This window comes from Ylistrum balloti, unplaced genomic scaffold (genome assembly GCF_031769215.1).
Source record: "Ylistrum balloti isolate Yb309-2 unplaced genomic scaffold, AGI_CSIRO_Ybal_v1 Utg371506, whole genome shotgun sequence".
Lineage (NCBI taxonomy): Eukaryota > Metazoa > Mollusca > Bivalvia > Pectinida > Pectinidae > Ylistrum > Ylistrum balloti.
Window position 1 is genome coordinate 253,492 of NW_026782778.1, and position 15,722 is coordinate 269,213.

Consider the following 15,722-nt stretch of genomic DNA (forward strand, 5'->3'; position numbering starts at 1 on the left):
CTATTCACAGCATTTGTTCACAGCAAACTAGAAAAATATCCAGTTTGGTTTTTCTCGTCAACTGCAGATTGTGCCATCATTTTATAAATTTAATAAGAATGTGTCAATAGGTTGTGGCTCTACAACTTTACATCGGAACTGCCATCTTTGCACAATATAAATACCGTGATTTTTCTGTCGAATATAATAGTCCGTGAGCCATTTTGAGAATGACGCCATCTTGAGGACTGCAATTCAAGCTGGTCGGTATCATGTTGTAGAACAAATAGTAATAGCCGCCATTATTATTATTATGTAGCACATTGCAGACGTCATAACACTGACCTAATTTAAGTTTTTGCACGTATAATGTGATGATACTGATACATGATAACATTTCATGCTAAATGTCAGTGTTTATTACTTTTTACTACAATTTAACGTAAGAACGCGGAGAATCACGTAATGTTAATTGCTTTTCTCCTGAAGTTCATCGAACACTTATCTTATGTAGACAGCGGTTTTTTTTCTATGATTTCTCACATCGTGGCGTGTAATACATTGCTGGCCTGGACAAACAATGAATTCTCTAAGGAGCCCTATTCTTGCAACAGTACATGTTGTGAAAGAAAATACGTTTTTTATTATTCAATTGATCGGTGTGTTCTTTCATTTAATTAACCCCAAATCAATAGAAAAAATTTAACATTTATCTGAATTATTAGGATTAATTCGTATTTAATGCATAGTCGGTATCACTGCATGCCGAAACCCATGTTAACCCTAACAGGACGTAATAGCCGCTATTGGGCAATAAATCTGGGGTCGTTTTAGTCGAGCATATCGTAAATTGTGATGCTATTGTTCAAAGAGGTGTTTAGTGTCTGTGACTAGGGATTCTTCAAACTGCAGGTGTAGATTGTAAATTCAATCAGATCGATTTATAAAGCTTAATTAAAAAGTTCAAGTAGAAATCTTCATTGTGTTAGATTTTTAGATTTAAAAATCATTACCTTGCAGATTTAGCCATGGTCTTTTTGTAGCCAGTAACCCAATAATGAAATGCAAAATCTGCGATAACACTGAATGGCAATTAAAGTTGCACATCCACTTGGGAATGAACGTTTAAAATCGCATTTGGTATTTATAGGGATTAGATGTTTAAGAGATTCATTCTGTGTCAATAACGAATGCGATTATTTACACTGATATTTACTCTTGCCAGAACCACTGCTTTCCACACCAAATCTAAATACATCTTTGTAAAAGTCAGGTTTACATCTCTGTCAGTGTTCATGTTCGTTGCCCAGATGTATTCCTACTTAATGCCATTTCCTATGTGTAACGGCTTCGTCTTGTTTGCGTTCGCCCCATCACGTGGCGTACGCGGGTTTTCGTCGATTTCTAATGTTGTGAAAGGCACCATTAAAACAAACACGATATTTCGCATCAACCGGCATCTAATCGTAGCCAGATATCTTGTGTCTCGAATAAGGTGGCAAGCAAAGCTTGAAAACCATTAGAGTATTTTTGAGTTTTGCTTTTTTCCGCGTTTTTTTTTTTTTTTTATATATATATGTGTGTATATTCTATCCCTCTACAAAAATGTGCATGTATAATTAATGATTCCTGTTATTTCAAGGACGTTCATAAACCTCAAGCATACAAAGTATATGGTTGTGTGTCCCAGCAAAAATATTTCGCTTACGATATTCCACTGCTGGGCTTGGTTTTAAGGTACAATACAAAGCAGAGTATTACATTCATCGCTAATTAAAGGTTGACTTGTATTGTGTGTTATCGATAGCTGTTTATGGAGACGTAGCGATTCCGATGTACGTGAACTGCACGAGATGGCAACGAGATGTTAGTTGTACTCTTAATCGCTACTCTGTTACAAAGCGCATGATCAATAGTTACCGGTAGTTCGAAGCATTAATCCATCAGCTTTTATCCAAATTTAGACGACTTTTGTTTTTTGTCATTGCACTGTAACTCTTTGTAGTACATCGGTATTAATTCAAAAGAAATACTGAACAAAAAGTTAAAAGTTTTGATTAAAGAAATATTAAGTATACGTACCATTATGGTATTGAGTGTATGATGTATTTCTTGTGGGTTTACATCCACGCTTTCTGCCAATGTGTTGTCCTTGATTAACAATATCTCCATGTGTTTTTTTTTTTATATAGTTCACATTTTCCATCGCGTTTGTTTGTATAATCAGCTGCATTCTCCTTATAACGTTTATCGGTTTTCGAAGCGCAATATTTGCAATAATTTTCAAAATATACCATTTGAATTATCTTTTTTTTTTTTCTTGTTCTGATTTCGTCCTTATTCTTACTTTTTACACGTTCTATTTCTGATACTGAGCGCATCTTTCTAGAATAAAAATTATATGTTTTTTTGATCGGTTGTGTTTATTGAACTCAGAGTTGCTTTAAGATGGATTGACAATGAAATAGATTCATCGCTGGTTTTTTGAGAGGAATTAAACGGATTGAATTAAATTGATATGAATAGCAAACACAGGAAAGACCGGAATTTTTTTTCCAACTTTTAATGATGAAATAAAGAACAAACAGATGTGAGCGCAAATATTCTCTGTGATCTCTTGTTGTATTATGGACATGTATCTTGCAAATAGAAAATGCTGCAATATATAACTTTTATAAAATTAGAAATTAGACATACGAAGTTTTACATAGGAAGTTGATAATTTTTTTTAATTTATCCAGTTTCGTTTCAAAAAATAAAAAACAAACAAAAGAATAAACAAAACAAAACGACGGGATGTTGACGCATCAATTAAGGAACACGGTTGTCATGGTGACAAATGCGCTCATGCGTGATACAAGGGTCTCAGGAAAAACATAACATGTTAATCATTAACTACGGCAGTGTTCTTTCTTCCATCTATCATGCGCGATATCACGACACAGAAAATAATTTATGAACATATACGTCCTTACGCATTTATTTAATGTTGACATATCAATATACATGATTATAAGTGACATGGTCGCTGTGGATCTTCTCGCGTTTCATTTCAATTGTATCTCCGGATTTTGACATTTATTATTAAACATACAATCATAACAATACGGACAGGGCATTTATTGGAGTGAACGGGAATGTGATGTGTAAGCTTTACAAAACTACATAAGCCAACAATGAAACACGCTTTGTTGACTTATTTTTTATGAACACATTGACTTGCTTTAATCTCTACGAAGCGTTTACATAATCAGAACAGACATTTGTTCTTTATTGTTTAACGTTCAATACACCATCCTGATAGAACTTTTTCGAGTTTCAAATATTGGTAAACTTCCACTAACCGTTCTTCAAGGAATACCATACACACTCTTAAAAACCGTTTTTCGAATATACATCTTGGGAGAGCAGTGTCGTGTATTATTATATACATGTTTTTAGTCTTGTTACTTAAGAAATGTAAAGTTATATCCCATAAGCGTATATATAAAATTAGCAAGTGTTTGCCTATCAAAATATGACAAAAACGTATAGATGTTTGTAGTGTAACATCTTGTCTTGAGGGCTGATGCATCATAACTACAACTAATCAGTTAATACGCTTGCTTCCTCACAAAAAAGTAAACTACTTTATGATTACAAGTATCACCACGAACGACGGAACCATTCAAGGTCGTTTATGTTATGCTTCAAAGGTAGATTGTTACAATCTGAACAGCTATACACAACGTCAGTTTTACTTATCAAATGTGATGTTATGATTTTTCAGTTTCATGACAAAACAAATGTGCCATCATCATTTGACTTAATCTTTAATCGACACTTGCAAACAAAGTCCTGAGTGGGTAGTAAAATTCACATCGGTCAATTTCATGTATATCAAAAATTGCAATGCAGTTTACATGAAGATAGTTACTCCTTGAGATATATATTATTATCAATATGCCAGTTTTGCTTAACAAGCGCATAAACGTTCACGCATGCACATAGCAAGGAATTAAACGAGCTAAGACCAAAGAAAATAATATGACTTTGGGCTTGCTTCCATTTTTGTCTCGACATCGGGGGTATAATTAAAGTCATTTACTTGTTCCCGTGACATATATATTAGTCCAGTCTTCCCACGCATTTGTAAGCTCGAACAGATAATGGCACCATGCACATATCTGCCTTTATCGTAGCGACAATGCCTTAACATGGCGTAGTATCACGGAGATCACCGTAGAACGTCCACAGTTTCTCACTAGCAATACGTTTATCATACTACGTCATGGACGATAGATGCCGATGGGAATTTGGTTAATGGAATATAAAAATAATTTAAGATCGACGTGTCAATCATATCAGGGACGTTTTTGGGTCATTTGAGAATAATTTACAATACATGAACTCTTAACTGTAACGTATATGTTATCAAATTCCTTATTGATCTAGGACTATGATAGCAGATTACGCCGTCAGAAGGAAATTATCCTGTTACACCGCTATCAAATCATAACCAAACATCCAAACGCTGATATCCACCGACAGCTTGCAAAGCCTTGTTGCCGTGTGGCTAGGGCTACCGATTTCAAAGAAGCGACACACCATATCATTAACGAAACATGCTTATTTTCTTTAGAATGATTTTGCTGATTCATACAGAACTGAGTTAGTGCAAACCATACTGGGAAAAGATGTTAGGATTTTTGATACGACAGATATTGATTGATCGGGATTTAAAAATGATTTTGTAATATTTTTAGCAACATATCAATAAAGTACATGGACATATGCATAAATGTACAAATATACACGCAAATATTGGATATCTACAATAACAAATGTATCATATACATACATATATATCGTGTTTCTTGTTCATATTACGTAAGAACATATAAGCCTGCCTATATATACGTATGCTTCCAGCCTTCTTTCGTTCTATTGAAGTGATTGACATATCAATATATGCCAAACGTTGTGGTTTGATTGTTATATCAAGTCTGCATTTAACGCGCACCTTGGTTACAAACATGCATGTGAACGTTAAAATCGCTTAACTATCCATCTAAAACATTCCACAAAAATAGCTTATCGAGGAAAACGAGATTTTCCCCCTGAATATATCAATAAAGCAATGATGTTTTTTAGCCTCGCACAAATTAAAAATGGATATCCTGAAACTATTACAATAAAACATAGCACTTTATTTGATAGTTAAGATAAACACTGGGTCTTCAGGAAACCACGATCAGAATGCTCCCGCTCTTCACTGTGCAAATTGAACATCTGTCTTGAATGATAGTGTTATCTTAACGAGACCAATACAGCCCTCCTCTATTTTCTTATCATTAGGCATTTTCATAATGCGACGATTTATCGAGAATGTGAGTGATAAGAACGTTTTACTTGTTACATGCACATAAACCATTTGAAGAGACCATTAATATTGAATACTGCCGAAATAATGGTTTCTTTGCTTGACTACAAGTCGCTTAGGCAATTCACTAATACGCATCTACCATCTATATTATTGAAATAGAAGCATTCATTATACGTATTGATGTTAGGGTAGCCATTTCATATCCCTGTACTTTAATCGTTTATAATGGTGTAATATTAGTCTCAAATATGGTCTAGAACCCGCACTCTTGAGGAGGAAACTCGCAATAGAAATAATGATGTCTCAGAGTTGTCGTATCTCCATCATAATCCGCAATACGCAGTAAATAATTTAAGGCCGAACCATTAGACACCATCTCATGTGTATATCTATATCATCTTCCAAAGTGTCAGTGTTAGATAAAATACTGTTTGTTACATCTATATGGAATGAAAAGAGTCGTTGATACACACCTCAGCGGGGTATATTTGTACTTGCTCGCTTTAGGCATAAGTGACTTAATACGAAATGAAAAAGGGACCCCGTTATCGTCAACATTTATAACGTTTAAATATGTGTAGATTCTATAGCACGGTAATTTATATATAAAGGTCTATTTCATGTCACCATTGACATTATTTCACTTTCGGCTATAAAATATTCGCAAATGTGTGTACTGCTGGTTCAATCAATGAAGCAATAGATTCTTACTATTCCGGAACACCTGGTCGTATTTTTTGTACCTTTTTAGGAGTCCGCGTGTAAATCTTTGTTTTGTTCATTCTATGTCTTAGTTTTACTGAATTTGAGTTGGATTTAAATTCTTTGTTTAAGTAATTTTTTTTTTTTTTTACATTTTGTTCAAAATTAAATCGTTTTGAAAGCCAATCGGTTGTTCAGAAGACTATGATATAGCTTTGATATATACGGGAATATATAAGATTTTCTAGCATCCTTGGCCTATTCTCTTATAATCAACCAGAAGATGAAATGATCTTAATGTGTAAATGTGACATACTAATAGTCAAACCAAACATTTTTGTAATGCACATAAAATCCGACCTTCTTAGAAGATAATTTCAGATAATTAACCATGTTTACGCACGAACCCAATTAAACCATAGTTTTACGTGCTTTAACCTAAAACGCGTTATAATTTCCTTTACTTAATCATGTATAATCGTTGATGGCGAATTAATATGTTCATATTTGGATATCTAGGCGTTATTAAAAGCTGAGAATAAACTACAATAATGATTTATTTTGACACCAGTATATTTCCCTTTATGACGTCATATACTATATATATAGAAGCATTGTTATATTCACAGGTTACCCTCCATGCCACTTGTCTTACGCTGATGGCGATGACGATAGATCGCTACTTTGCCATTGTCTTCCCCATACAGTCTATGAATTGGCGGAACGCTCTAGTGGCCACAATTGTCAGTGTAGCTGTCTGGATAGGTAAGTCATGTAATTATGCCAAGAATAAGATGCCAAACTGCTTCAAAAGAAATCCAAAGTTTTGAATCGGGTACAGGAAGATAACAGATGGCACATTTGGCAAAATAACCAGTTTGATGTAATGAATGAAAATCGTTTTTTTTTTTTTTTTATTTATAAAAAATATATTAAAATATATATATATTGCAATTTTATATAAAATAATACGTTGAATAGAGTATAAAATGGACATACACCTTTAGTGTAATATTACACAAACCACCTAAGACGCAGTGTAGAGTGTTTTTCATTTCGACCAGTTCAATCCGTGCTTCCTCTCATCATAATGGTATTAATATTATTGCTTTGTCGATTGTCTTCGGGTCGAGTATCCTGCTTAAGCAGTCTACCTCAGTGTAATAACTCTATTGTGACTATATTAGTTCCGTCACATCACAAAATGACAAAATTCCAAAAACACACGAACTCAATATACGTTCTGGCTTCAGATACATAGTGAGGTAGCCCTGAAATAGCCTAGCTGTTATAAGGCGTTAAGGCGTACAAACTTTAGCAGCTACATATTCCATGATGAAATCATTGATGGTAAATTTGAAATATGGTCGCACACTACCTGTTGTGGTTTCAATTCCGGACAGGACTAAATATCTTTGAAATTCTTCCTTTTTCAAATATTTGCTTAACTTTGCAATTACTTTAATTTGTCAGGATTTTTTTTTCTAAATTTCTGAACACTTTTACAAGGCTTTATCTCTTGCATCGTTTCAGCAAGTAATGGTCGTGTAGCACCAAAGAGAGGGTACAACAGGGGACTTCAAAGGAGAAAATAACAATTAAAATGACTTTTTATTGTGCTATCCAATACACACAATGACATTCAGCAAACCGGACTATAAAACGTCCACTCTCTGCGAACCCTTTTTATAGCACATCTTTTGCGATGACGTCACGTTTACATTATCATGCATTGGTTAGACATGTACATTTGTGAGTAGGTAATTACGTTTTGGTCTGAACATGGCGATACGAGGGTGTTAAGGTGAATCAATATATATTACGACACTCATCACAATGATTTTCTTGCTGAGTGTGACTGACTTCTCACCAGCCAGTGTTCATCTTGTTGAAACATGCAATACAGTATTAGGTTTGACAGAATAGAGGACAGAGACATACAATTTTTTTTTTTTTTTTTTATTTGTCGAAGGCCATTCATCCGAATGTTGTGAGTGAGGACTGTGTTTTTTACTATCAGAAAATAAAGGTTAGTTATGGGCACGAGACACATTAGATGCAGACAAGTAGATAATACGTTGAAAGCATGCTTACACTAAGATCACAAACTTGTCTAAAGCTTTCCCTATACAACATGTTCATGAAGGAAATCTAAATTCCTGAAGGCAAATCTCTGTCTGTTCGCCATGTCACTGATTAAGCTAGAGCATGTCACTGTGATGAAGATAGCAACGGATCTCAATCAGGACTATAGCTCCAATATAAAGTAAACAAGAAAGAATTTCTTGGTATTTTTTTTTTTTTTTTTTTATAAATTCACCTTCCATCCTTTCATGGCAAATCTAACACAATAGACTTGCTTCTGATGTCATTACCCTGAAACCAAAGTGACAGCAATTTCCGAATGAAAAAACAGCAATTTGTAATTTAATCAAATATCGGTAAATTTATAGCTAGGAAAGAGAACTGCCGATGGGACTTTTTCTGTCTGATATATGATTGTAGTGGTGGTGGTGGTGGTGTTGGAAGGGGGAAAAGGACAGTGTCTAGGGGAATGCCACTATATGAAGACGAGTGTCTAGGGAGACCAAAAAAAAGTGTCGCAATTAAGACCGTGCGTGTAGATCAAGTTTCGTCTCGTCAATCTTCTACCAAGTAGTAGACATAAAAGTGATCTGATTTGCTCGTTCTTCCCTTATCCAATAAAGTCACAGACCTCGTCTCTTCTCTAACTTCCTCGTTTCTCCTTTTACACGCTCGTCTCTCCTTAATTTTTACAAGTTAGTGTCAAAGTCATTGTCATACCTGACATCGATTCGCTATATTATTTTATATACATATTTTACAACTGTATTTGCAAATCTTAAACTAGTGTCACAGTTTGTAAGATGATCCAACGGCGAAGAGTTTCAACCTTTATTTCTGTACATCTGGCAATACAGCTGATATCTGGTGCACTTTGTTGAAAGGAAGTTTTGATGAGTTTTCGATTTTTATCGAAAGATATGCTGTATAGATTTTTAATAAATTGTTTTTAGTTGAAGTGCTCTCCAGTTGTGGTATAGCACAACGCACCAAAACCTGCTTGCGCACATCGCACACACCTCTTCAGAACACACCATGATACAGTATCTAACGTACAGCTGTGCGGTAGGATCGCAAATTGTTGATTAATATTTCGAATTGAAAATTAAACGGAAAAAAAAACTTGTGTAGTTATGACTAGATAGCGGCAAATAACACTTTAAATTTGTCTGAATGTATAATTATAGATGTATTGCAAAATGATAGAGAATCAAAAGTGATACCGTCGCATATGTAATGTAAATAAAATTTCTGTTCTGATGTTGTAGAATTTTAGATGATTATCAAATAGAAGACAAAAACACAAACATAAAATTCTACTTGATTTATCACTTTAATGATTGGCATTTATTGGCCAAGGCTTCGACAAATTTTAAACTTTTCCTGGATGAAAAGGCTCAGATCTTGGTTGAAGGTCGCCGCGACCTCAGTATGGCGCGTGAAACTTATCCAACCTTCTTATAGAAGATTTCCAAAAACCGATTGAACAAGGGAGACAACTCAAAAATAAATCATCTATAGATTTGATCTTTATATGATAAACCGAATTAACTTATAGATATTAATTCTTATTAATTGCCGAGACAAAAAGAGACGTCCATTTAATGGTAATATACATACAATGAAAATACAATGAGTGTCTGTACACTAATGCAAATCAAATATGTTAATAAAATCACTCTTAATGCGACATTTTGGTAAGACGATTTTGCTGATATAAATAAAATGTTTCACCTTATGAACAATGCCAGTAGGTTTTCATATATGCATTTTAATATTTTAATTTGCGACTGTAAAACGGAATTCCCTCCTTGTTGATGAAGACTTGGTATGTAAACTTAAAACGTCATACATGATAACACATACACAAGACACATATTACCTGTAAACAAAATGTCCTCCCGCCTGGAAAGAGCTGCGGCAGAGAAAATGTTTCAGCCTCATCCAGAAAGCAACAGATGGCCAAATGACAAAGAAATCCCCAAATTTTTGCTGGGAAAGCACCAATGTAGATGTACGTATAACATAGATAAATTCTACACCACACTTATTCTAATCATTCTTAAATTTATACGAAACGTGTACGAATCGTACATCATTACGAGAGAAGTTCACAGGTATGTAACAGAAAAATTCGTCCAGTTTGCCTCCCCAGATGCTATAAACCTTATGGCGTTATCGGAATGTCTCAATGACAACGATATATCTTTTTTATATGAATACACTAATGACCACCAAACAGAAAAGCAACATTAGCAAACATGCACGTGCAATTATTTTCTTCTGAACACTCCTACTTTTGAACTTATTTACCTGGTTTTATTATTTTCAGATTGGTCTGATATCAATATAACTACCATGTTGAAAAACTCCTCCACATCCTTTAAAGTATTCTTACCAAACATTTCTTAGGTCATTAAAACATTACCATTAAGATATATATATACTTGTTTTAATTATCTAATCATTGTTCCTACTCAGATTTTAGATTTGATCCTTTAGCCAGATATCCGTCAAAAATAAATTGGACATCATCCTTAGTTTATGTCCGGAGCGAGAGACCGAAATTATGAACAGTTTTGTTCGCGACCATTGAACGTGCTTCAACAAGGTTATGGACAGCTCTTTTCGGGTTAACATGGTTTACAATAAATTAAATGTCAATTTATACTAGTATATATTTTTTTCTTTTTTTTTTCTTTTCCCGGATGTCGTTTTTAACATACATTTTTGATATAAAAGATTGTACAGTGAGCACCTTTTTTTAACATTGATGAGTATTTTCACCTGTCATTATCTACACGAGTACCGATTTTGAACTCATCAGTTGAGTATCTTTTCATTGTCATTATCTACACGAGTACCGATTTTTAACTAATCAGTTGAGTATTTTTCCATTATCTTTTTCTACACGAGTACCGATTTTTAACTGATCAGTTGAGTATTTTTCCATTGTCTTTATCTACACGAGTACCGATTTTTAATTGATCAGATGAGTATTTTTCCATTGTCTTTTTCTACACGAGTACCGATTTTTAACTGACCAGATAATTCCACAAAGTACAGGTTACCGTTCAATTGCTTCTGAGTAGAATCATCTTTAGCATCTTAACTTTCGTTAAAGTGATTTCTTTCGTCTCGGAGACGGTCGTCACACAATTGTCTTGGCAATTAATGTAGTACTGTTGACCTTATCCCTAGACAGTACGACAGCTTCACACGCTGTTTGGCGTGGGACGGAACTATCCGTCTTTCACACGATCACTGACACTTCAGCGAGAGACAATGACATGACATTCGCTCCACTGATTAACCGCGATATCATGTCTAAAGTTATACAGTATGAAACTATTTTGATGAAGAGATTTTCAGCAGTTTTGTAATCGCGAAACTATCTTGCATATGTCTCCTTATATATGTTTCGTATTTTCAACTTTTTAACACTAGGTAAATCTGATTTCAGTCACTGGTATGATCCTTTCAAGGAATCTAGTAATTCCTCCAGATAAACGAAGTTGCCACACTTTTTCGACATCGATTAAGTGGTATCCATTTCTTGAGACGTGCCTTATTAGATTACTAAACCGTTGCAGTGTTTGTGTGTTTGGGGAAATGTTTGGGAAGAGGCGAAACGTTTTTGATAAGTTAGTTTTCGAGACACACCGAATTGAGATTTTGTTCAAAACCTTGTAATAACTGCACAATGACGTGTTGCTACTCTACCCACATGTTCAGTTGATGAATGGCTAGGCGTTCCAGGAAGTAAAGATTCTGCACATTGTAACTGCAGTTATCATTACTTTAACGAAAACTAGACAAAAGCATGAAATATTCATCGGAACCCTTCTACACAACGCCATCAGTATCGAACTGTGCCTAATGAGACAGCTCATTTAGCTAGTTTTCAATCCGACAGCTTTGATCCTACACTGCAGAACGCAACTTCAGTTGGTGGAAATCGATCCCACCCTTCAGACACTGTGTTCGCAATATCGTTATTATGGAAGCGTAGTATGGTGTCCATATGTACAGTTGGATGAGGTAATGGAGAACTAGACAGTAACACTGAAAAGCTGATGTTAATTCTGCTTTGATTTGTACATACGATTGGATATATATTATATAACTGTATTTTCTATCGTTTTTATGTCCACTTTGTCAATTCTATATCAGATGATAAAGACTGCAACATTGATACGGAAAAGTACTTGCGCACAAGTCGATGTGTACGATATGATAAACAAATCTCTTATATTACCCACCTACACTTGTTTTTTTATTCATATCATATTCTTTTCAAAATCATAACTCGTCATTATCCTGTATTAATCTTTAAATTATTTCCCTGAAGCTTGGTTCCAAAACCAATAACAGACCAAATGACGTCGAAGACTGAATAATTACGTTATTCTTCAATGAATGAGAACATAGCCTATCCTTAAACAAGACTGGTGCAAAGGAAATTTGAGTAAACGAGTGTCTATATTTGTAACTGAATGGTACTATAGAGGAACTTAACATGCATTCTGTTCGAAAGTAAATAGCGCAAGTGTTAAACAGTATTTGCATATAATGCGATATTTCACAACAATTCAAAACCACTACAATGATAAAACTATCATTATTTACATTACATAACTTAAATTCTCGAGAAATGGATTAAGTTACGTTTTGCTTGAAACAGTATCCATTGGTGGTCACCATCACTGTTGCTTCACAGACTCGTTTATATCAAGACCAGATGTTTCAAATACGTGTTTGCTTACTGACAACCCGTGGTCTATTGTATGGACGAACGCTTGTCGTTATGTTTGTATACGACCATTAGTTCGTTTTTGTCAAGATTTAATCAAATAAATATGACATCTTCACGTTATGTTGGTGTTTTGAAGTCGTTGAAGACATTTTGATAAAAGATTTTGAAACTCAGGGATTGAAATAAACTATAGATCTCGCCGTAATAGTTTAGTGTATACTGACTTTATCTACATACAGTGGAAATTCGTTACCTCTAAATTCAAGGGACAGTGGAAAATATTTTCACTTATCCGACTCCAATTTCGACTCAAAAAAGTATGAAAATAAAGGTTGACAATGTCAGTTTCCTGATTACGGTTGTACGAAGTAGGGGTACGATAGCTCGCAAGTGAGTAGTTTAATCTGAAATGGCAGTAGATAAACAAACAAAAAATTGATTCTACTCTCTCCTTTGATTTCTTATTCATCCAAGCAAAAACCATATAATAACAACTCCAATCAAATGCATTTGTACTTAGGTCGTTCCGTCCTGCACATGTGTACAATACCCTTACTGACAAAGCACATCATATATTTCACGGAATGACAATAAAACTAATTTAAACTTTGCTGTTGATACGCTACAAGAAATGATGCATAAAGCTACTGATCACACCAATATTACTTAACTACGAATAAATAACCATATGTAAAACGCGGTGCTGGATAGTGTTTACCTGTTAAAGAGAACATTGTTTAAGCGCTAGACATAACAAATCTCGCACAGATATAGACTCTATGCATGAAAAATACTTTAAGCAAATCATTATCCAAACACTTAATCGAACAAAGTTCCAGATCACAATCCTCTAGTAAACAAGTTTAGAATTAGTTTTTCTCGGGATTGTGGGGATCAGATTTCGTCAAATAGTTCATACTGATTGGACGGTTTCGTTTTTATCGTTACTTAAGATGCACGCAACCAAGCTAAATGTTTTCATGTTCTGTGTAAACGCACTACATTTTAACGAACAGGTAAGGCACTGCTACAGAATGGTGACACTAATTATGATGCCAAACTTTAATTGGATCATTAAACTGCTAATTAATCGCCAGAGACCAGGTGTTGTGTATACGATTGACCCCCGATACGCCGTAACTAGCCATGTGTTACGCATATAAGTGACTTTCAACTTTGTGCATGTATGTACTGATATCGACAGAGGACGTGCCGATGTTTTGGCAAAAATTAATTACGAGACAATGAGTGACGTTTCCCTTGCTTTACAATTGAAGGCACTGTAAAATCGCTTCGACTCAACCGAAATTTCGACTCCATGAAATTCGAGTCATCCGAACTAAAATTACAGAGATACAGAAGGAAAAAATCGGGAATTGAAAATTATTTCGACTTAAACGGAATTTCGACTCAAGCGATTTCGAGATAACGAGTTTCAACTGTATATCTAAATAACAAAATTGACGACTTCGCTCAGACTGCCTTGAGCCTTTTTATCCAGCTTCTTTATTTCGAATTATGTAAATGTGTGTTCTCACACCCTTTTTAAAACACATTTCTACTTTTTTTAATTATCTGATGTAAGTCAGTTACAAAATATATCTAATGATGGGGGCTGCTGCACCTTCCCCGTCTAGATTTTGACTTTTCGCCGATCACTTTGGATTTTCCTTAGTCATCCCCTAGTCTTCAAATTTTAGGCCCTTAGAATCACCGCCGAGTCCAAGAAGGACGAAACAGCTGTATGATGCAGTTTAATTCATTCTGATACAAAATTATGAAAAGCTGCTATTCATTTGTGTGTCTTCTATACAATTTTTAAATACCGTTCCTTTCACATTTTCCTGGTCGTTTTGTGTCTGTGTTGATGATCTGTTGTAATTAATAATAACAATCAATTCAGGATATAATGGAGCATGTGACAACAAGCACGGAAGTAATCGGGCTCCCGTAATATTTAATTATTTTAGATAGCAACATTTTCCAGTACAATAAGAACCACAATAATCCTAATGATATCATTTTGTTATAACATCCTATTTTCACGGTCGGTAAGATATGTCATAAATCTGTGATATTTCCTTCTATCATTTTGTGTTCGTTCTCATCAGTGCTGTTTGATATAGATTCTGTTTTGTTGACATGTTGGTATTTTCTTGTTATTTATATTGTAATAGTCGTGGTAATAAACAAACATCTGGATGCTGAAAAGGAGATACAATATTCATATATGACCTGATAGTTTGTCAATAATATAATTTTTATTTGTTTTATAAGCAGTAGCATACATTCATAAGTCTTATATAAGTTTAAGAGACTATAAACATAGAGTCAGTAATCTAATGAAAAATCACTAATTGAAATATATGTTGAAGTGATAACGATTCACGTTACTTAAAATGACATGTCTATTGTTACACATAATTGTGTGTTGTATTCACATTCTTTCTCTGGTCAACAATACGATTAGACATAGAATATAATGATACTTGCACAGGGCTAAAACGTTATACGAAAGAGATAACGAAAAATCGAATTGAAGTTCCTGTCAAATGTTAAAGGGAAGGAGTGATTGCGTGTGCACTGCTTTGCCGCTCACGTGTACGTCATTGACCAATGAAATTCGTCAAAGGAAGACAAATAATCATATAAAGTGTCTACATCGATTAGCTTATAAACTTGTTCCTCAAATATCAGATTAAGAGCATGGAGACTTTTTGAAGACTTCTTGAAGACATCTTTATAAAGATACATAGTGCGGAAAATGCAATTTGGTCAATTTTGAAGACTGTCTGCCCGGACCCGCTGTCAATTTACCGATTTGAGGCAATTACA

The 15,722-nt window shown here is 34.5% G+C and overlaps 1 protein-coding gene across 1 annotated transcript in view; it reads left to right on the top strand.

Annotated features, from left to right (window-relative positions):
* The window catches only part of LOC132562767 (G-protein coupled receptor 54-like), a 111,336-nt gene that overhangs the window by 62,775 nt on the left and 32,839 nt on the right, over positions 1-15,722 (top strand). Inside the window, exon 3 of the mRNA XM_060227530.1 lies at positions 6,676-6,811. Coding sequence (XP_060083513.1) covers positions 6,676-6,811 — 136 coding nt within the window. The remainder of the gene's footprint in view (positions 1-6,675; positions 6,812-15,722) is intronic.